This window comes from Engraulis encrasicolus, chromosome 14, assembly GCF_034702125.1.
Source record: "Engraulis encrasicolus isolate BLACKSEA-1 chromosome 14, IST_EnEncr_1.0, whole genome shotgun sequence".
NCBI classification, from domain to species: Eukaryota; Metazoa; Chordata; class Actinopteri; order Clupeiformes; family Engraulidae; genus Engraulis; species Engraulis encrasicolus.
In genome coordinates, this window is record NC_085870.1 from 33,986,683 (window position 1) to 34,009,266 (window position 22,584).

At 41.3% G+C, this 22,584-nt stretch overlaps 1 protein-coding gene and 1 long non-coding RNA gene across 4 annotated transcripts in view; one reads left to right on the top strand and one right to left on the bottom strand.

Annotated features, from left to right (window-relative positions):
- The window catches only part of LOC134462466 (uncharacterized), a 51,514-nt gene extending 31,952 nt beyond the window's left edge, over positions 1-19,562 (top strand). For all 3 annotated transcript variants that reach the window (XR_010037529.1, XR_010037527.1, XR_010037528.1), the window contains 3 exons: positions 4,580-4,702; positions 18,870-18,920; positions 19,352-19,562. This is a non-coding gene — a long non-coding RNA (uncharacterized LOC134462466). The remainder of the gene's footprint in view (positions 1-4,579; positions 4,703-18,869; positions 18,921-19,351) is intronic.
- LOC134462461 (red-sensitive opsin) lies at positions 13,599-16,983 on the bottom strand. The gene is made up of 6 exons (XM_063215499.1): positions 16,325-16,983; positions 15,836-16,132; positions 15,443-15,611; positions 15,155-15,320; positions 14,817-15,056; positions 13,599-14,235 (listed from the first exon to the last, which is right to left on the bottom strand). The coding sequence occupies exons 1-6, from the start codon at positions 16,425-16,427 to the stop codon at positions 14,137-14,139; spliced, it is 1,074 nt and encodes a 357-aa protein (XP_063071569.1). The 5' UTR covers positions 16,428-16,983; the 3' UTR covers positions 13,599-14,136.
- Positions 19,563-22,584: the final 3,022 nt, after the last annotated feature.

Here is a 22,584-nt window from a genome sequence, read left to right on the forward strand (position 1 = left end):
GCACCTAATCGCGAACCGGCCGTCGTGTTCACGCCACAGATTTTAGCGTTCGCGAACCGGAAAATTGGGTTTGCAATGCGAACCGCAAAATACTAGGTTTTTCTCCGCCAACCGTGACAATAGTGTGGCCGTCAGCAGGTTCACCCAGGTCACACTGTCTGTTACGTGCAGAAAAAGTTCAGAACCCGGTATGAACACGGGTAGTTCGCAGATAAGCACTTTAGTGCCGAACGTAACTGGTGCCGGCACCGGCTCTGTTCTGGTCGGCCTGAAAGCCCTATCTCTGGTTTTCCTGTATGGTCTGTTTGAATTGGTACCAACTGAGTGACCCTTGCTTTGTCATGTTATAGTCATAGTGCATTTTGGGTCATCCAGACTGTCTACAGCAGTTCAGAAACAAAGGTCAAGACTTTCACAAAGAAGAATTGAGCCACTAATCGCAAGAACACACACACACACCCCCACAAACACACACGCCGCTTACACACGTCCTCACACGGCCCGTGCATTCTAGCCACACGCACACACTCAAGCAGACCCCTCTGCACACTGACATACAGATACATGGGAGTAAACATGCGACAACAAAGCAAAGCCAGTGCTGTGATTTAAGGCTAATCTTCCTTGTGTTAAGAAATCCTTTGTCAAGATTCAGAGAAAATGGTTTCACCTTGTATCACCTGTTGGAAGTAATTGCATTTAATCCCTTTTCACTTATAGCTAGAGTTGGTTCAGTGTCCTAACAATTCAGCAACAACTTTTGAACTTTGTCCTGAAAGGACCCTAAAGTGTTATGTTAGCAGGTTTTCTCTTCATTATTATTCAGTCACCATTCTTCTCCGGCTGGATGTGTATGGCAGCCCATAGAACCGTATGTAGGAAAATGTTGAACATCGGCAAGCGCATTCTGGACAGTCTCTTTACATAGGACAATAACCCAGGACAATCACTTTTACTACACTGGGCGTGTGTGTGTGTGTGTGTGTGTGTGTGTGTGTGTGTGTGTGTGTGTGTGTGTGTGTGTGTGTGTGTGTGTGTGTGTGTTAACTGATGGAAGGCTAACTGCTGTAAATATATGTACAAACCCCAACTCCATAGAAGTTGGGACACAAGGTAAATTGTGAACAATAACGATATACTGTCATTTTCAAAACGTCTGATTCTTACACATTAGATGGAGAACGGCACAAGAAAACATATCGGCCATCAAAACTGACCAAAATGATTGTTTTGGGGGATATTCATAAATATGTAAAAACAACACGTCTCAAAAGAGTTGGGACGGGGACAATAAAAGGCAGCAAATGTCGAGGAAGACTAAAAACAAAAAAAAGACAGCACTTAACAGTTAAATACATTAACCGATGAGATGATTTTATATAAAAAACAGTCGTAATTCCTTTCTTGGACATGATTTCAGCAGCTTAAATGGTGGGTGTATTCCTTGTCATGTTTTGCAATGTTTTCCTTTGTGTAGTGCTTACAGTGTGACAGGTCTTGACTAAAAGCCATTTTATCACCTGCTGGTCCTTATGATGGAGAAATGAATACATATGTCCCCAAAAACAATATTTTTTCTCGGTTTTAACACTTAATATGTTGTCTTTTCACTATTCTCCATCTAATCAATGGATTGAATGTTTTGAAAATGATAGCATTTTGATTTTATTCACAGTTTACCAAACGTCCCAACTTCACCGGAGTTGGGGTTTGTATATGTATATGTATATGTATATAGCATGTACTGTATATGTATACTGTATGTACATGTATATGTATATGAGCATGTCCCTACATAACATTCATACTGACCCAGGTCCAGAGATCAAGAAAGGAGCCTATGAGCTATTAGTGTGTTTGTGTAAGCTGTGTGCGTGCATGTTTGTTTGTGTGTGTGTGTGTGTGTGTGTGTGTGTGTGTGTGTGTGTGTGTGTGTGTGTGTGTGTGTGTGTGTGTGTGTACTCTACTTTACAAAAAAACTAACCCTTCTTTGCCAACTGATGTAAGGCTTTTTTGCTATACTCAGATTTTGCTATATGTTTACTGCAATGTGCAATAATGTGTATTAGGTCTTTGTTTATGTCTTGTATCTATGTAAGCTGTCAGACACCTTAATTTCCCTCGGGATTAATAAAAGTACTCTACTCTAAAACCATGTTTACTACCATGGATAAGCCATAGAACTAGGGTTGGTTCAGAGTACTTAGAGTAACCATGCCATACCATGGTAGAACTACTGTATGGTTACTACATAAAACTGCATTAAACCTACTGCATTAAAACCATGGTCGGTTTTCGTACCCACATATAATAGGTACAGACTCACCTGGAAGATCAACCAAATCCTTTATTCATCAGGGTGAGCTACATACAGGATATCAAGGGGTACCTCTCCACTTTGCTTGGCAGTCATGGGTAAGTGGTTAGATCGTCAGACTTGTAGCCTTAACGTTGCCAGTTCGACTCCCAACCCGCCAGATTGGTGGGGGAAATTAACCAGTGCTCTCCCCCATCCTCCTCCATGACTGAGGTACCCTGAGCACACCGTCCGCCGCACTGCTCCCTAGGGGCGCCATTGAGGGCTGCCCCCTTGCACGGGTTAGGCATAAATGCAATTTCGTTGTGTGCAGTGTTCACCTGTGTGCTGTGGAGTGCTATGTCACAATGACAATGGGAATTGGAGTTTCTCAATGGGCTTTCACTTTCAAAATAGCCCCCCAGTTCCATTCTCCAGGTCAGTCTACACAGCACACAGCAAGGAGCGAGTATAGTCTATTCAGTTAGCCTCTACACCTAGTGGTGTGGATTGGCACTGCCCTCATGATCCGATTCGACCACGATTTGGGAGGTAGCGATTCGATCCAATCCGATTCAATTCTACAATGCATTGAAATGCATTACATTTCTACTGAAAGCAAAGCAAATGTTTCATCAGTCTTGATGAGGCAATACAAGTAGTCAGATACTGAGCAACAATGTATTGGCTGTTTTATGTATCAGTCTGTATCAGTCTTGCAATGCTTTGAAGTAATTTTATTTAATTTGACATTCATTTGCTCCCCGAAATATCCACGGAAGTATTTGAAACTTTACGCATTGAATTGGATCGTCCATGCCCCACATTGGATTGGATCGCCGAATCGATCATTGTGGACACCACTAATTACACCTCACAAAAACTGGGACTTAAGTGTGGAAAGTAAAGTGTTGATGGGAAAATCGTCCGAGCCATTGTATAAAACTGGATAAATCTGCACTTTTTGTTCGTTTTGTTAGAAACCTGATGCCGTTCTCTGTCCCTTGTAAAACCAAGGGAAACCCAACCAGTTTTGCTACTGATGCAAGCTGCAACACCGAACCCATGTAATTACTTACTTACTTATCTACTCACTTACCGGTACTTACTCACTGACTTACTTACTCGCTTAATTGCTTAATTACTTACAAACTCACTTAGTTAGGCTACTTATTTAAAACAGAGCTGTAAACTAGATCTAAGTGAATTGGGCTAATTTTCCAACTCATGGCAGTTTTTTGACGTGCTGGCAAACGTTTGGTGATCATGAGAGATGTGCCAAGATGACTAGAGGTGCTTCGGGACTGAGTTGCAACATGAATGGCCATGAGTTGAGGCCTTAGTAACAGTCTTTTTTTGTTGTTGGTATTTTTGACTTTATTTATGATAGGCCAGTGACGGTGGTGACTGGAAGCGAGTGGGGAGAGAGAGGCGGGGAAGGGCTGGCAACGGATCCGGGACGGGAATCGAACCCGGGTCAGCCGCATGGTAAACGAGTAGCCACGGCAGGGCCAACACAGTCAGTCTTACGATGCATACGTTAAAAAAACACCCCATATCTTGTGTTTTATTAAATATCGGTGATACCATTTAAAGGTCTGGGTTTTTGAACATTGTATGAAAGGGTTCTTACAAAAATGCAAGTTTTCAAAAACATTACATTCAATGGACCCAGCATTCCTTAATGTCCTTGGCATGGTTTGTACATTATAGGGAAAGGACTTGAGACAAAGTGGTTGTAGCTACAGACAACTCTAGCCATAACCTTGAATGCAAGACCTCCATGCAGTTCCTTACAGGCCAGGGGAGGTGAGGCAATTTAACGTAAAAGGGATTTCTTTTCACAAGGAAGATTAACCTTAGGTCACAGCATTGGCTTTGCTCTGTTTCAGGAAGTGTTAATCACGAGATCCATACTGTGCGTCTGTATCACTGACCTAGTATATGCATAATAATACACGTCATTGGTCTGTATATTAGTTTAATTCTATTCTGCTTGTGAATGTCTTGATCTAATTCTTAGAACTGCTGTTGTCAGTCAAGGTGATGCATACACACAATGAGGAAACAAAAGGCTGGCAGAATCATTTTTGTCTCCCTCCCTCCACCAACAAGTCAAACGGTAGCTGAGAGGGCACAAGGCCCCTTGAATCCATTTGCCTCCCTGGGAACCTTTTCCCAAAATGGGCTTAGGCTAAAATGCGTTGAACAGAATACTGACTGAAACGGTTACTTTAGAGACGTACATGATTCTAATAAAAACATCTTTTTTTAAACTTTTAGAACTGCTGATCTGGCAGACCTCTCCAACAAAGCAGAAGAGAGAAGACATGTTTATTGCTGCCAGGAGACGAGCTGAAACAACCCGGGACTCAAGCTCGATGTACAACAGCATCAACACTCAAGGTTTGAAACAATATAAATCTATGGTGGAACAACTAGACATTCCAACAAATTTCACATATAACCCATAAAACCTATTAGACCAGACATGTTGGAATTAAATATTCTTTTACTGAAGACACACACACAAAATAGGAGCACTTTAAGATATGGCCAAACTCAACTTCAGTAGTGACTGTGGTCAAAGTCTTGCCAAAGATTCCAAAGGCACACTGCTGGTATGAAGTTAAAAAGCCTTTAATGAAACGGGCTGACGCATTGCTACTTCTGTCATCTTCAGAGGCTCTGAAGAAGACAGTAGTCGCAATGAGTCAGCCTGTCTCGGTCTGTCACTAGATTTCTCAAACTGACATTATGCGTGTGCGGTAGTCCTGTTCAAAATCCCTCCAGGGCCTACATGGGACAGTGTAGGCCCTATATGAATGAAATATCACTTTCTTTTTGCTGTTTTCGTCCTCAAAATGAACTGTAACCAACTGTCGGCTTCTGCAAGGAAGTGGACACACACGCACACACACCCCTGTACAACTCTAAAGAGAGAGAGAGAGCGCACCATGCCTATAAGGGTATATTGTCTGGCACAGAATTTATAGCTTGATTCTGTAGGTGTCATTGGGTTCACTTTTCTGTTTGACATTAAGTTCTAGATTGCATTTCCGTGGTCAGTACATAATTTAGGTTACCGTAGTTGCTAGTTTGCTTTTGGTAAGCCATGCTGTTTGAAGTTGGCTCGTTGCTTTTTTTTTGTTCATCATTATGCATGAGTTGGTTGTGCTTCTGTGCTTGATGTTGTAAATTGGAGACGTTTCTGTTGCAGTAACGCGTGTGTGAGAGAAACCTTTTTTTAACAAACCACCTCTGGACCTTATCAAAGCCTCCCTACGCCCCTTTGACTTCATCATAAGCATCCCTTAGTATTAATATTAGGTATCGCCCCTCTCAACTGTCTCCTTCTCATGGCCCCCTAGGGCTCGCCAACGCCCCCAGGGGGGCTGTACCTCCCCCATTGAGAAACACTAGGCTAGGTGGTTGAATTAGACTAGAGCATATTGTTCTATCTACGGCTCTGGGTTGAACTTGACAGTGCTGCCGAGTTGAGTTGAGTTGAGTTCACTGCGCAGCGCAGATGTTGCAGGGTTGCCAGGTGTGACAGATGAGGTTCAAACATGCTCAAAATCCGCTTGGAAGAATTAAATATTATCCCCGAAGCCCGGTGGATAATTCGAAGACTGGTTATATGCATATCTGTTACACTGATGTGCAGAGATCATGTGAAGCACATGATGTCAGGGCTCTACATTAACACGCGCAAACCGGCCATATGCTGGTATAAACTCAATTTGGCTGTTAGAAAAGAAAACTAGCCACCTTGAGTGATCGTGAGTGTACTTTACTGTATGTGTGGCTAGTAAGATTTACCTGTAACATCTAGTAAGAATCTAGTGAGATTTAACATTTACTAGCCAAATTGGCCTGTGTGATGTGAGGTGAACACCAGACTATAGATGGGTTCTAAATGTTTGTGGCCGCACGATCCTGGCTGCACACAACTCAACTTCTGATTGTTGGAAACCGCTGTCGGTCAAAAAATTAGCTCACATGGTTGGCTGCCAGTGTCTTGCCCCTCCTCACAACACCGTATTTATAAACAAAAAAAAACATATAGACCAGATCCATGAGAAGATGATGCCGGCAGCTGCCCACTTGCCACCAAACCATTTGACATTTCCGAACAGTTTACACACAACCACCCATGTCTCCCAAGAGATGATGGCCAGAGAGCTGCAATACCTGGTGAAGTTGTTCATCATATATTACTGGATTTGGGCAGAACTATGACAGATTATCATTGGACAATTATAGCTGCTACAGTATAATTACTAGAATAATTACTAGCCTTTAATCAACAAAGAAAATTGGAGGAAGATAAAATGATATCCCTTGGAATGTTAATAATAACACAATACCACTTACCATGAAAAGGTACAGTGAAACCCTCAAACATGCACATAAGGTATCCAAGGATTAAGTAGCCAAAAAGCTGGGTAATAACACTAATGGTGCTAGTCAGAAGTGTCTCGGCGATATCAGTGAAAGCCAGATTTACTAAAATCCACTTAAGTGAATTGCAGAGCTTGTTCAACTTTACTGAGGGAATCAGCAGTAAAGCCAATTGTCAACGTAGAGACGATATCCACAAAGACCGTTCACAATTTACAGACATTGTACACCCATCGAGGTGCAATATGTAGTTTGGTCCCTCAAATGGATCTGTGAAAAAAACTGACTAAAAACAGGGAAAGAATGTCAGTTACAGTGTATGAGCTCAGGATTTTCACGACAACACAAGTTCTCAGAAAATGTATCTACCCAGTTGAATGAGGCTTTACTGTGTGTCACAGAAGTGAGCAAACCCCTCATATTTCTGCTGATTACATCTGCAAGTACATTTTGAGACATTAATGACAAGGTTTTTTTTGAGTAAACAAAAATTGATGCGGTATAAGTAGTACACTGGCTATTCTTGATTGTGCCATAGTAAAATTTCTTAAATGTTGTCCCATGAAAAGACGTACAAATCTGCAGAAATGTGAGGGGTGTATTTACTTTTGTAACACACTACGGTATATTGCTCCTGCTTTAACTTGTATTACTAAGAGTTCTACCGAACAAGATTGCCAAGATTGCCATTTACAGTGCTTGTTGTTTTGCCATAGAGGGAAATATTTCCAAACCTCTAGTGTTGTTGTTGTTGGTGTACTCAAAGACACTCCGTCCCGAGTCATGTCATCTTGTCTCCTGGTAGCAAACACCGTGTTTCCCCAATCCTCTGCCATCTTGGATAGATGTTAGAGTCAGATTTACTGAAAAAAAGGACAGTGAGCCATTTACTTGTATACTCATAAACTACATGTCATTCTTAATTCTATTAAAAATATCTAAAATCTATCTATCTAATAATAATATCTAACATATTATCTATCTAAAAGCTATTCCTAAAAGTGATAGGTAGGCGATAGGTTAATATAAAGAATTTGGTCTTGGTAATCAGCTTCAAATAACCTGGGATCAATGTGCAGTGTGCTACAATGTCTATAGTTACCCTGTGTCTTCCCAACAACAGCACCATTCGACTTGCAGGTACTCAATGGCTTGACAGAGGACTTAGGCGTGCTTTGTCTTGCCAATTTATAGCCATTGTGCATTGTGCGTCACTCAGACTGACAACAGCTGTGGAAAAGTGTGGTCAAGACCTTTACACACAAACAAACAAACACACACACTGCTTCCTACACATAAGTCCTTCAGCACACACACACACACACACACGGGTACGTGTGCACACACACACATAGCCACATGCGCGATATTGTTACACTTCCAATAGAGCAAAGCCAGTCCTGTCTTTTAAGGCTAATCTTCCTTGAGACGTTCCTTCCGTTAAGACGGCTTTCGGTGTTAAGGAAACTGTCTCTCCCTTTAGTGCCATTTACAAGGGTGACCATGGCCCCTTTCTCTCTTGCATTAGTATTAGTAATACATTTGGAACAGCATTACAATGCTGTCTTTTCAATTATTTTGCAGTGGCTGAATTGGAATGCATTGTATGATTCACGTTTTTTGAGAAAAAATTGCTGTGCAATATATCGAATTTCGATCGCGATGTTGATAAACAAATTTCACAATATCGTGTTGAAACGATATTTTGGTCAGTTGTCTTTGCTCCATATGTCTACAAGTCTGTCTAACTAGGAAGTAGGGTCAAATGTCAAAAATTCTGGAGGGTCGCTTTAATTTAACATGGTTGCATAAATAGAGTAGAGTAAAGTAGAGTATCACTTATTGATCCCAGGGGGAAATTAAGGTGTCAAGTAGCATACACACATACATAAATAAAGACATTGCTAATGAGACATTAGACACATACTTACACATAAAATAACCATATATAGCTCACTGTTACATACATGTAGCCAAGGCATATATCGCTCTCTCTCTTTCTCTCTCTCTCTCTCTCACACACACACACACACACACACACACACACACACACACACACACACACACACACACACACACACACACACACACACACACACCAAAATATAAAGTGTCCACATATGCACACCCTTAAAGTAATACTTTGTTGCAGCACATTTGACTTTTACAGCACTTGGTTCAAAAAGGTTTGTTTGACGCAAAAACAACACTGCACATTACGCAAATAACACCACAAGTAGTGAAGCATGGTGGTGGAAGCATCATGTTCTGGGGCTGTTTCTTTAACTGAAACTTGGCCTCAGTCAGGGAGGAGGGAATTATAAACAATTCCAAATACCAGTCAGTTTTGGCACAAATCCGCCGGCACCCTGTTAGAAAATTGAAGATGAAGAGGAACTGAGGGCTGTAATAAAGTCAAAGGTGCTGCAAGAAAGTATAAGTGTTAGGGTGTGCATATTTATGCAACCATTTTAATTCAAGATTTTTATTTTCCATTTGGTCGCTTTAAAGCTTTGAACTCGTTTTTTCAATTGCCGTTTACAGGTTATAATTTATAGTAGAGTAGAGGTGGGAAAAGTTGTAAAATCATTTGTCTTTCTATATTTTTTACATCATAAAAACGTAGATGGGGTCTTTAGACTTTTCATAGGAACTGTATATCAATAATCTTTAATGGGATTAGATGAAAGGAAACAGTCTCTTCCAAATACTATTCAGAATTGTTTGAAATGAACCATCATGCCAATGCAGGGTTGATGGTATGCAGGCTCAGTGCCTGACTTCAGGCTTGACAGTTTATTTTCAATAATATAATAGTACTTTATAATAAAAAATGTGATTCTCGTTTACACATACTCTAGACTTTTACCCAAGCACCCCCTTTCCAGTGACACCTCTTCCTTCACCCTCCTCCCCTCCAGACGTGGTCTTTATCAGCGTGCCTGGGATCGGAGGGTCACACTGTCACCACCCACCACCTCCTCCCTCACATCACCTCCCCTCTGTAATCACAGCAGACCAGATTAGAGCAGCACTGAAGCGTCTTGACCCCTGGAAAGCAGCGGGCCCCAATAGGGTAGTGTTTCTCAACGGTGGCGATAGAGCCCCCCAGGGGGCGTTGTGGAGCTGTAGGGGGGCATTGAGAAGGATACAGCTGAGAGGGGGTGTTGCTTAGTTGTCATTTGGGGGCTTTAGTCCATTTATTTTTTTAATACTAAGGGAGGTGTTGTCAGACTTATGATGATTTGTGATGAGGCCAAGGGGGCGTTGGGAGTCTTGTGATGAGGCCAAGGGGGCGTTTGTTTAAAAAAGCTTGAGAACCACTGCAATAGGGTATCACCCAGACTGCTAAAGACCTGTGCTGCTGAATTGGGTGAGCCACTAGAATATTCATTCAACCTGAGTCTACGTCTTGGTAAGGCACCAACTCTCTAGAAAACATCATGCCTTATCCCTGCCTCCAAGAAACAGCATCCAAAAGAGCTTATGATGAAGACAATGCTGCTGCTTTTATTGTCCTGCACCTGACCCATTGGGTGGGATGTGCACACGTCTACTCCTTTGGACAATGCTGCTGTTACTTACTCTCAGACCCCAGGGAGCTGTGCTCTCTCCTGTCCTATTCACCCTGTACATGTCAGACTTTAATTACAACACAGACACATTGGTGTAAACTCAACCACCGACAACCCAACACTACTAAGACCAAGGATATATTAAGGATGGGCGGGGTGTGTGTGTGTGTGTGTGTGTCTGTGTGTCTGTGGGGGGGGATAGGGGGGGTGCAGATGAAGGGCTTTGTGTGTTGTTGTAAACTCATCCACCTAAAACTCAAAACTACTGAAACCAAAGAGTCAATGGTGGACTTGTGGAGGTCTAAACCCATTCTGCAACTAGTCTCCATTGAGGGAGGTGAAGTGGAAATGGTGACCACATACAGTACAAGTACCTGGGGCACACTGTGACAATAAACGGGACAAGTCAGCTAACAAAAATTTAGAAAAATGATGGCTTGGCCAGCAACAGTCCTGAAGGATCCTGAGGATAGTTTGTAGCTAAATGTCGGTAGCTGTCCTGCTGTCCTGCTGTCCTGCTTCGGTGTCTGAATAGCGGAGTGTCTGAATAGCGGTATGTCTGAATAGCGGTATGTCTGAATAGCACTTTTGACACAAATGTCTCTGGCGGCTCCACGCTTATCATCCAATAAGTTTGTCAAAGGGAGAGAGAGAAAAGGAGAGAGAGAGAGGTGTGGAAAAATGTAGGAGCAACACCAATGTAGGAGAACACCATATAAGCTTAGGCCTAGTGTGTTGGGTAGCTATAGGACTCCTCATAAGTCTGACAGCGCGAGATGAATATAATGAGTCTTGTCGCACACTAGCCGGGTATACAAGGTGACTGGGATTCGGATGGTGTGGGAGGGTTTCAAACGTCCAAATCCGAGGGTGTTAATCCAATCACAGTTCGGTTGCCATTTGGATCTACGTAGCCAAGGATCCGGTAAGGCCAGAAAGTTTAAGATACTCAGCCAGACACAATATGAAATTGCTCTCTGTGTTTATTGGGTGAAGGACACTACAAGCGCCAAATAGTGGACGGCGACCATACTAGTCTAGTATGTAAACAACATGCAACACGATTCTAGTGGGTTTTATTTGGGGGGGGGGGGGTTGTTATTATTTTTCAGATAGGACAGTGGAGAAGAGACAGGAAACGAGATGGGAGAGAGAGACGAGGAATGATCAGGAATCAAACCCGGGTCACCCACACAGCAGTCTAGTACCCAGCCGTTACAGCCAAGGAACGGCCATGGCTGGGCCACGATTCTTGTGTTTAACAAGAAGGCATCATCACAGATAGCCTGTCAAAAGGTGTAGGGCTCACTGTACCATTACTGTTCTTGGGTTGGTGCCTAGATTAGGGTGCATGTGAGCCCTTTCTCTCCTGTTTGAGGTATACTGTAGCTAATATCATCAAGTATTGCAGGAAATATTATTTATCCCAAACCCGGGACAAATTGCAATAGTAATGGTTCCTACTTTTAAGTGATCCTTAAACCCCCTTGTATCACATATTAAAAATCTACAGCTGTACATTTGGTGGAACATACTTTTTTTCAGTTGGCAGATTGCCCATTCAATTATCTATAGGGAGACAACATTGGAGATAAAAGGTGAATAGGGTACAATTTTAAACTATGACGTATTCATTTGAAACTTTCACAGTTGGTAACTCACATTCAGGCAAACAATTTTTGTACTGCAAGTTTTCTGAAATGATGAAATATGCAAATGAGGTCATATGTACTGAAATATATTTTGTTCCACTAAAGTGATGAAGGTAGATTTTTCATATGTGATATAGGGTGGATTAAGTATCAATACAACGTGTAAATTATTGCTTTTGCTATTTGTTTTATGTTTTGCCCGTTGTTGCATAATTTATCATATATTTACGTAGATGTGATCTCATTTGCATATTTAATCATCATATTTCAGACAACTTCCAATACAAACAATCCTTGGCTTTGCTTGAGTAACTTACTGTGAAAGTTTCAAATTGATATCTCATTGTTTAAAATTTTAGCCTATTCCCCATGTATCTCCTATATTGTTTCCCTATGGGGAAATGGATGGGAAATCTCCAACTTTGACCTTGAAAAAAAGTATGTTCCACTAAATATAAAGCTGTATATTTTTAATATGTTATTTAGACATACCTAGGGATTACAAAAAACTTGGAATGATTACTATTGCAATTTGTCCCGGGTCAAACGCTAGATTGACTGGCCTAATGTTGGACATCTGGAATTGACAGGTCTGGGTGACTGAGTTGATGTAGTTGGAGCATGACAGCTCGTCGTCAATCATGACGCCAGGGTTTTTGGGCGACTTTGTTTGGGGTCACAATGGTGGAGCCTATCTTGAGGTTGATGTTGAAGCTGAGTGACTCTTTAGCTGAGACGAGGAGGTCTGTGTAGGACAGGTTCAGCTGTAGGTGGTGGTACTTCATCCAAGTTGACAAGTTGATGAGGCAGGCAGAGATGCGTGCCAAAACCGTGGTGTCCTCTGGACGGAACGACAGGTACATCTGGGTGTCATCAGCATAGCAGTGGTAGGAGAACACATGTGTTTGAATGACACGTCCCAGGGAGGAGGTGCACATCGCAAACAGAAGGGGTCCCAGCACTGATCCTTGGGGTACGCCTGTGGAGAGGGTGTGAGTCTCTACAAAAACTACTCTACTACTCTACTTAAATAACACGCTGGACCTTTACTGTTTAAATTCCCATAAACTCACACATTTATTAATCATTTATTGTTTCCCAAATATGATTAATTCATTTTAGTATGTGACTAAATATGTTATTATAGTTGTACAATAAACCATGAATTAACCATTTATAGTGTAAGTTTATTGTATTTAGGCATCATTGATGGCTATCTACAAATGATTATCTAATGATGTATAAGTGATTAGTTACATTATAGTTAATTGTTTAAGTAACATAATTAGTAACAATTAATTGCAGATTGTAAATGATGATCTACGGGTTATAAGTTTTAAAAGTTTTATAAGTGATGTATTATGTTATTATAATTACAGAATACACCACTAGTTAACATTAGTAGCACGAGATTATTATTAAGTTCTACCAAATTAATTACTAAATTACATGCTGGACCTTACAGGAACTTTATCCTTTTGAATTGTTTGGAAGGCATACGATTACAGCAGTGGGACAGGAAGGTAATCATTGTGATGAAGACAATGATATTTCCAAGGAATACCAGTACCATATAATCTTTTTGTAATAAATTAAAACAATTAAAGTATACATTTTTGTAGGATTAATTATTTTATTGAATGATCAAAACCTTCAGCCCTTTGAAGTAGCTCTAGAGATCAAATGAATTGAAGCCATGTTGCGTTTTTCATGTGCTGCATGGTTTTATTTTCATCAAAAGAAAAATACAGATTCATTTAAACACTGTAGAAAGCGTCATCTATGTAATTTTGTTTGCATTTTTATCACCTTGCAAGATGGCTATGTAAAAATAATACGGGATCATTTTCCCCTAAATAATGTAAATGCACTCACAACTCGCAAAACATTTGAACAAAACTCTTTTCTGACATTATTGTGCAGAAAAATAAGAGACTGAGTATGTTTTGCCTCTCCATCTCGGCTGTTGGCATTAGTAGGTCTTGCATGTGTACTGGAATCCCAAAGGGATACTCCACTGAATGGACTTTAGTTTTGAGAGAGGAGGTGCATTTACTCAAACTGAATATTAGCCATTATGAAAATTATTTCAGTACCTAAACAAAAAAAATCTGAGATGAACAATACATACTGTACAAAACTTCCTTTTTTGATTCTCTTTTCCCAATACTCAAGACTTTTACCCAACCAGAATGATGTTTTGTGGAGTTTATGATGGTGAAACTGAGGAGACTTCTGTTTTGGATGTGGACACCTCAGATGCATCATCACCCCCCTTGCCAAAGAGCTGCATGATACATGAGCGGAACTGAAAGACAAAACGTTTGAAATGAGCTTAGTGCAGGTCTGGTGCTCGTACTTAAGCAGCTACCGTCTTAGGCCGCAATCACACTGAAAGCAGATTTCTGCTCTTAATCCACCTTGCTCTAATATTGTACTGTACCTGATATTTTGGTTAAGTCTGCTGAAAATTCAATTGTTGTCTATAGTGATAAGTGGACATCTGATAATCTGACTGTGACAAGGTGGATTTTCCACCTTGAGTTGAACTTTTTTCCACTCAATCTGCCAGGCCAGACAGGCAGAAAACCGCATTCTGCCTTGTACTGTAAAATCTTCATTCTGTGTGATCGCAGCCTTATAAATGTAAAAGGGGTCATTGAATTACAGGAGCACAGAACGCGGCCTTGCATGGCAAAAACCGAGATCCTCCAAGAGGTCAAACCAGGTGAACCGGATGGCCTAAAATCCTCATTTTGAGGCCCATGTAAGCGACAGGCATCTTGTAAAAGGGGTCATTGAATGACCACAATGGCAAATAACCACTATAAATATTGGCTAAATGCATTTTTTAAGTGTAAGTTTTTGAAGAGGTTAAACTTTGCTCACCTGTCTGTTCATGAATACATAGATGATGGGGTTGTAGATGGTGGCGCTCTTGGCAAAGTAGGCAGGCATGGCAGCAGCCAAAGGATGGAATGCATATCCAGGGTTAGCAGCTGCGAAGCAGGCAAAGACTGTGTATGGCCCCCAGCAGACACAGTAGGCCAGGATCATGACAACCACCATCCTGGACACCTCTTTCTCGGCCTTCTGTGTTGACTCAGAGTCCTTCTGCTGGGCAGCTACCTGTAGACAATCAGAGGGAAAGAAGGTTTCACCGTGGTAGAAATGTTGTGATCTGCAAGGGAACGGCAGTGGTTATGCACTGAAACTGCAGGACTTACAGCACGAATAGCCATCCAGACAGCAATATAGCAGAGGATGATGATAGCGAGGGGCAGGAAGCAGCAAGTAACCATCAGGACTATCATGTAGGACTTGACTCCGGGGTCATCACTTCCACTGAACACGTCTGGTCCACAGGATGTCTTCAGTCCATGAGGCCAGTACCTGTCAATGACATGCAGAACACCAGAGGTTATACGCACATATACAGTATGTTACAACGATGTTATTCAGTGGTATTTAATACAATACACAATCCAATAAAAGATCAGCTAAAGGTATCCTACCGGCTCCAGCCAAAGACGGGAGGTGCACACCAGACCGCTGCCCAGACCCATGAGAAGACAATGCCACCAGTGGCCCACTTGGCATCAAACTTGACATTTCCAAAGGGTTTGCAGACAACCACCCATCTCTCCCAAGAGATGACAGTCAGAGACCACAGAGCAGCAATACCTGATGGTTTAAGCAGTATCATAATAACAATATGTATTAGAACAGTAATGGTGTCATCTTTCTTCAGGGCAAAAATCGCTTTCTGAAAGAGATTTTACTGCAGGCCTGTGTTAACTGTTTTTTACCAGGATTTAGTTGCATGTGTGTGTTTCCAACAGTACAACAGGAACAGTCTTGTACAACAGGCAGTATTGTGCGTCCAAATGATGATCATTGTCTCTTACCACAGGTAGACACAGTATAGCCCTCAAAAACACACATGGGGTGTCCGAGGATGAAGTAGCCAAAGAATTGGTTAATGACACTAATGGTGCTGGCCAAAACGGTCTCTCCAAGATCCGCAATAGCCAGATTGACCAAAATCCAGTTAAGAGGATGGCGGAGCTTCTTGAACTTTGCTGTGGCCACCAGCACCAGGCCATTGGTGAATACGGAGGCGATGACCACAAAGAACATCCACAATGTAGAAATGTTGTACACCCATCGAGGTGCAATATGGTAGTTAGGGCCTTCAAATGGATCTGCGAATAGAAGAGAACTCATTTACATTGGACCACAGAATACAAAGGCAAAGTGAAGGCCTTAATCTTTTTTATGTTGAAATAATTTAATTTCATGATAATTTTCAATTGTTGACTGTAAAACTGTTTACTGTGTTCTGAGGCCTAGAATTAATGTATACACATTGATTTATGTAAGCATGAGACACTTACCTCGAGTGTTGTTTGCATTTGTGTAGGTGAAAATTGAGTCTTGTGTGGAGTAGTCTCCCCTTCTCCTTGCAGCCATCACTACTTCACCCCACTCTGCTGCCATGGTGTCTGTTTTGCTGTTTGATATCTGAGGTTGTGTAGGCCTTGACCGTTGACTGATGATCTCTTGACACTGTGGGTTCAAGGGTTGCTGCTCCTTATATATTGCCACCTGTATATCATTTAAGTGGCTTTCCAGGCCCACTGACGTTGGGCCTACAGGCCTACACACACACACACACACACACACACAAACACACACACACACAAACACCTCACAGGCCTAAGACAGGCCTGACTAATCTGTAAGTCTTTTTGCCCACACCGCACGAGGCCTGTCACTTGCATGGGCTTCAAAATGAGGATTTTAGGCCATCCGGTTCACCTGGTTTGCCCTCTTGGAGAACTGCGGCCCTGGCCATGCAAGGCCGCGTTAGGCCGCGCTCTGTGCTCCTGTAATTCATCAGTGCAAGAGGTTGTTCTACCATCATCTAGGCCTTAGAAGCCTACTTCTTAAAATGACGTATGTGTGCTTTGAAAACATATATACACTCAAGAGGACATTTAGTGGTTGATGAAATCACATGTTGATGAAATCACATGCATTGCATAGATTTAATTTTAAAAAAAAATTAAAAAAAAAAACACCAGACAACATGGTATTGCGGAATAGCACTACAATTTAACAGGGGGATATCTATAAATGTTAAAACTTTCAAATAACAGTACATTTTAAAGAAACACTTACTAAACAATTTACTAACACTTCCTAAATGATGAACTAACAACAATTACACATGTTTGTAAATGATAAAGGAATACTATGGTAGTATTTGTAAACATGTACACAGCTCTTGTTGAATGAGTTTGATGTGTGTTTGAGTTTGATGTGTGTCCTGTGGTTACATCTCTTTTGCTCTTGGGAGGCCAAACTTCAAGGCCTGCTGCGGTTGTACTCTGTCTACGGTGTTAACATAGTATTCCTTGCTCCTTTACAAAGGCTTGTAAATATTACATTTAATATAAAATTACTAGATTATTAAGTGTTACCCTACACTGTATATATTTATATTGGCCAAGAACATTATACAATAAGAACTGTAGGCCTATACAATAAACAAAACAATCAAGGCACTGTCATGATTGAGTAAAACAGCAAGATGTGCAGTCTAGAGCAGTCAAGTTAGGCTTGCCAACTTGACATTAATGATACGGGACGATAACAATCTATTCCTTTGCTTGTAATTATTGGCTCCCTTCATTCAATGTCCAGAGAAACTTTATATTTTTGCCTGGGACAGATCGTTAAAAAACGGGAACATTGGGGATAACCAGGACAGGTGGCAACGTTAAGTCTAATTGAACCTGACTTGTCCTCATCTTAATCTGGTGGATTGATAGTTCATTTTAGGGAAAGTAGGGTTTATCCAAAAGCCCTAATAGGGTCAACTGTAAGCCTCCAGTGTAGGGCACTGTGCTGATTTTTGTACTACTTGTCCCTTCCTTCCATTTCTATTATGTCGCGGAATAAGGACACTACTGCTGCAAGATGGTGGATCCCCGGTAGTCCGTGACAACAGTCTGTACATTTTTTTATTTGTTGTTTGACATTTTCTGAGGCAGTAGCTTGTGAATTATTAGTTTGTGTGCATGTGGGCATATGTGTGTGTGTGTGTGTGTGCGTGTGTGTTCGTACATGTGTGTACGGGGTGTTAGAATTGTATGATGTGGTGTGACAGTCTTCTGCACTTTTGGTGTTCCAGTAGCTGAACTCCACTACTCTACAGTATAGTACAGTATGCCTTTTCTTTATCACAAGCTTTAGAACATTTGATCAGGATCAAAGCAGGTAAAGCTGTTGTAAAGTGTTATTGATTTACAGACAAATATGTTGAAATAATTAAGATCATTATTCTGCATGTGACTGCAACTCTTGGTAACAATCATATGAGATTTGAACAAACATATTTTTGGCATTAGGATGAGAGGACTGTTATCCCTTGATAGAGTGGACCAACTATTTTATGTGCGTCTCTGTGTGTCAAGGTTTTTGTTGTTGTTTGCTGGCGGTGTAGTGGCTTTTCTGCGCGCCATCCCACCCTCTCATCCGACTTTTCTGCGGGCGTATGTCTGGAATTCCGCTAGTTCTGAACTATTCATGATTGGTAAAAGTTCACTACTAGCAGAACTCGGATTTGCTCCCGACTGTCAGCTAAAAATACTACTGCCCATCCATGCGCACTGGAAATCTGGTATGTTCTTGCACAGAAAAAGAATTAACACAAAACACAAATTCAAAAGAAAATCAAGCCTTATTTCTAAAGTCGAGGAATTCATGCCATGTTATTTGTGTGCAGAGAACAAGGACATGTTTTGTATAAGAACGTCAGCTTGTTTTCTTAACACAATTTTATGGCTTGAATACCTAAGACTTGATGACATGATGAAGCCACATATAAAATATTGTTTTCCAACATTTCTGCCCTTTGTGCATTTTTTCCCTCAGGTACTGGGAAATAACTGCACTTCATATGGATACACACACAGACTCCGCTGAGTAAGTAATACTTCATTTGTGACATTTGTGTGTTATACAAAATATTCATTCCAGTCACATTGTTGTGGTAATGGGCTTAGTCTTAAGTCTTCAGTGTGTTAGAGATAATTACTTAAAGTAGAAAACTGTTGCACTTGAAGGTCATCGACTCATCTCCATTTAAAATTATTACTGTGATGACAGCTGGTGTGATGATTAATGTGTAATTTCAGGATGTTAATGCTGTGACTTTACTTGCAAAAGTAGACTCTGCCACCTCCTGAGGGATTAACAACAGTATACTGTAGGTGTTCTATCCTGTGCAGACTTCCTGTATCTTAGTCTGTGAATATTAGCGTTCTCTGGTGCGTGGTAGTACATTCTCTGTGGTGCAGTTGTGGTGTCTTGTCTTTTCTTTATTCTGTAACTTTCTTGCCATTTGTCTTCACCAGAACTCCCCAAAATCCAGCCACCATCAGCACTGAAGATAACCTGAGGATTGCATAATCTACATTTTAGCCTCCAATGTCTGAGTATTGTTCCCTTGTGGTCTTTTGTTAGTATGCTAAATCTGTAATTTGATATTAATACAAAATTATTGTTTCTGGAATGTACTGTGAGTATTCTTTGTGATGTGATGTGTGAATAAATTTTGAAAGCTTTCATCATTTCTGTGTGAGTACTTCCATTATATATAGTTAATCAAAAGCCTTCTGGATCTTGTGTTCATAGGACTTGAATTAGGTGGATGCAAATTAATAATTTACCAATATTCAAGATAAGATTCGTTACCATCTACACATTTGTGAAACTTTTAAAGCCAGAAAGGGAATGCATCTTCATCATGCCAGTTAAATGGCAGCTTTACAGTATGAGCCTCAAGTCAATGTTGGGTAACACTTTGCTTGACGGCAGTCTCATAAGTATGTCATTACAGTGTCATAATAGTGTGTCATGACACAGTCATAGATAAGTCATAAAAATTATGTGTCCATGTCATAAAAAAATGTTTGACTGTTGGCCTTAAGTGACATTCGGTTATGGCAAAGACAACCTTGCCATTACCGAATGGCCAACAGTCATAAAATGTTTATAACATGGAAATAATGTTTATGACTTATCTATGACTGTGTCATGACACTTAAATGACATGCTTATGACACCAGCGTCAACTTAAGTGTTACCCAATGTTGTACTTCATTGTAGGGCCACTGACAGCTTTGCTTAGGCCTGGGTCAGAATAGTTCAATGTTGAATTACTGTACTGAGGTGTGTGCAGAGGCAAGTAGAAGACAACTATCAAGATTTGCATCATAATTGGGGTGGGTTTTTTTTGGGGGGGGGGCTCCCCTAATTCGGCACCTATGCTTATACTAAGTAACATTCCATAAGTATTTCCATAAATGTTCATATGCACACTAAATTAACACTACAAGATAAAGCTAAACATGTCTCTGCATCTGTTCCAGCATTTATAGCCAACATTATGGTCAGTGCAAGACTAGAGCCATGTCTACAAAATGCTTCCTCTGCCCTATGATAGTGGGTCCAGTTTGCTTCTTTTCTGGAGATGTTTTATGTATGGTACGTTTACTCGCCATTTCTCTGAACTCACATTTACCCTCCATTTTCCCCTTTCTCTGACCTGCTTCAGACTTCCTCTCTTACCTCACCTTACCTCTCTCTCTCTCTCTCTCTCCCACACACGCACACACTCACTTGCACTCACCCAAACGAATACACATGCATGGTCCGCCGTAATCTTTCAACCTTATCTAACCTTTGAAGTGCCTCATCTATTTTTTTCTTTTTTTAAAGATTTTTTTTTTGGTGGTCTTTTTCGACTTTTTTGGATAGGACAGTGTGAGAGGTGGACAGGAAGGGAATTGGGGAGACGAGGAGGGGTCGGAAAAGGACCTGGGTCGGGAATCGAACCCGGGTCAGCTGCATGGCAGGCGAGTGCCCTACCGGTTGGCCACGGCAGGGCCTGAAGTGCCTCATCTAACCTTTGAAGTGATCTCTTTAGCGGGTCAGTTTACTGTAAGGCGCCATGTTTCGGACAGCATTAAGACAGTGCCTCCTGGAACCCAGAATTGGTTAAGAGCAGACTGACCTCGTAAAATGGCGTGGAACACACACACGTGAAGACAGTTAAAATCTGCGTAGTTAAACGCATTCTCATAATGCCATGTTGCTAAGAGGGGCTACGGGAGGTGACCTGACTGTAGGTGCGTCACTGCCGGCTGCTGGATAATGATGGCTCACTGAGTGGCCCTATATTTAATATGTGACCTTCTCATCATTTCGCTAAGAATAAGAATGTCTGAATAAAATAAGAATAAAATGTTCATAGAATTAAAAATGTCAATTATTTTGACATGTCCACAGAGGACCTTAAAATTGCCCAAATGCAGTGGCCTTCTTCAGGGCCTGCTTTCAGTCCCCCTAGGCCCTGAAGAAGGCTCAAGCTGCTACATATATGCAATTGTAAGGTTATCTGTGGACATGTCAATATAATGAAGATTTTTTTTCATTTTAAGGAGTACCCTGGTCAAGAAAAGTTTTTTTTTAATTTTCATCCAAACTTGACTACTACTTTGACAACTATATTGATCTTGGACCAAAGAGCACCCACCCATAAGCTTTTTTTGGTTTCATTTCTGAAAGGACTAGACACGCCTCTGACTTGAAACAAAGGCATAAAAACCCTAAAAATATGTGTGTAAATACATACACTATATTGACAAATGTATTCGCTAACCTGCCAGAGTTGTTGTAGACTATTGTGTAATGCAGTGTGATGCAGATGTGCTGTCCCAGGGCAGGGGGCAAGACTGAACTGTGTCAAGGGCTGCATCCCAATATGTGTCCTTGCCTCCTCCACTTGTGCTTGTCTCCTCGTCCCGCCTCCTGGCCCCTCCTCCGTGGAGAAAACGATAAAGTTTCCCAGCTGTCAGCCTCGCCACAACAACTTTTGAGGGACTGTTTTTCATTCACCATCACAATTGCAAATGAGAAAAAGACTTTACAATTGAGCTTTTGCAAGATATTGAAATATAATGCTGTTGTCAGTGATGTCATCATGACGAGAAGCAAGTGGAGGAGGCAAGTGGAGGAGGCAAGGTCACATATTGGGATGCACCCAAGATGTCACGGATGAGACACTCAAACGTGATGTCTACTTCCTGGATGGTAGTGTTCCGGTCCGGATAAGTGTGCTCCGGACAAGAGGTGATCTAACGAGGGGTGGAAGCGGATGTTGCATGCGGACTTCCATGAAACAATATTAAGTATTATGATAATTTATTATGATGACTATTACATGTTGGAACATTTTCCTGAAGGACGTTCTGTTGGTTAAACTAGCCTATTGCAGGAAAGCCAATGGAAATGCTGGGGAAAAAAACATGCAAATTGGGCTTCATTTTGACATTTTTTCAGATTTCAGGAAAAAAAAAGTGTGGAGTGAGACAGGGCTGAAATGAGTGAGGTCTGAGCAGGGGGTCAGGATTTGGCTGGTTAGCTTCGCCGATCAACCTCTGATTGTTGGAAACCGCTGTTGATCAAAAAATTAGCTCACGTGGTTGGCTGCCAGTGTCTTGCCCCTCCTCACAACATTGTGTTTATAAACATGGTGAACCCATGTATAGTGCAACGCAACATACCGCAGTATCACAGTAGTAGT

What these genes read in the sequence shown, in the direction of transcription:
- LOC134462461 (XM_063215499.1), bottom strand. Translation starts at nt 16,427, where the DNA reads ATGGCAGCAGAGTGGGGTGAAGTAGTGATGGCTGCAAGGAGAAGGGGA. An exon ending in CCCGTCTTTGGCTGGAGCCG is followed by an intron (nt 15,321 to 15,442) that starts GTAGGATACCTT and finishes TGTCATTGACAG; the next exon opens with GTACTGGCCTCATGGACTGA. An exon ending in TCTGGATGGCTATTCGTGCT is followed by an intron (nt 15,057 to 15,154) that starts GTAAGTCCTGCA and finishes GATTGTCTACAG; the next exon opens with GTAGCTGCCCAGCAGAAGGA.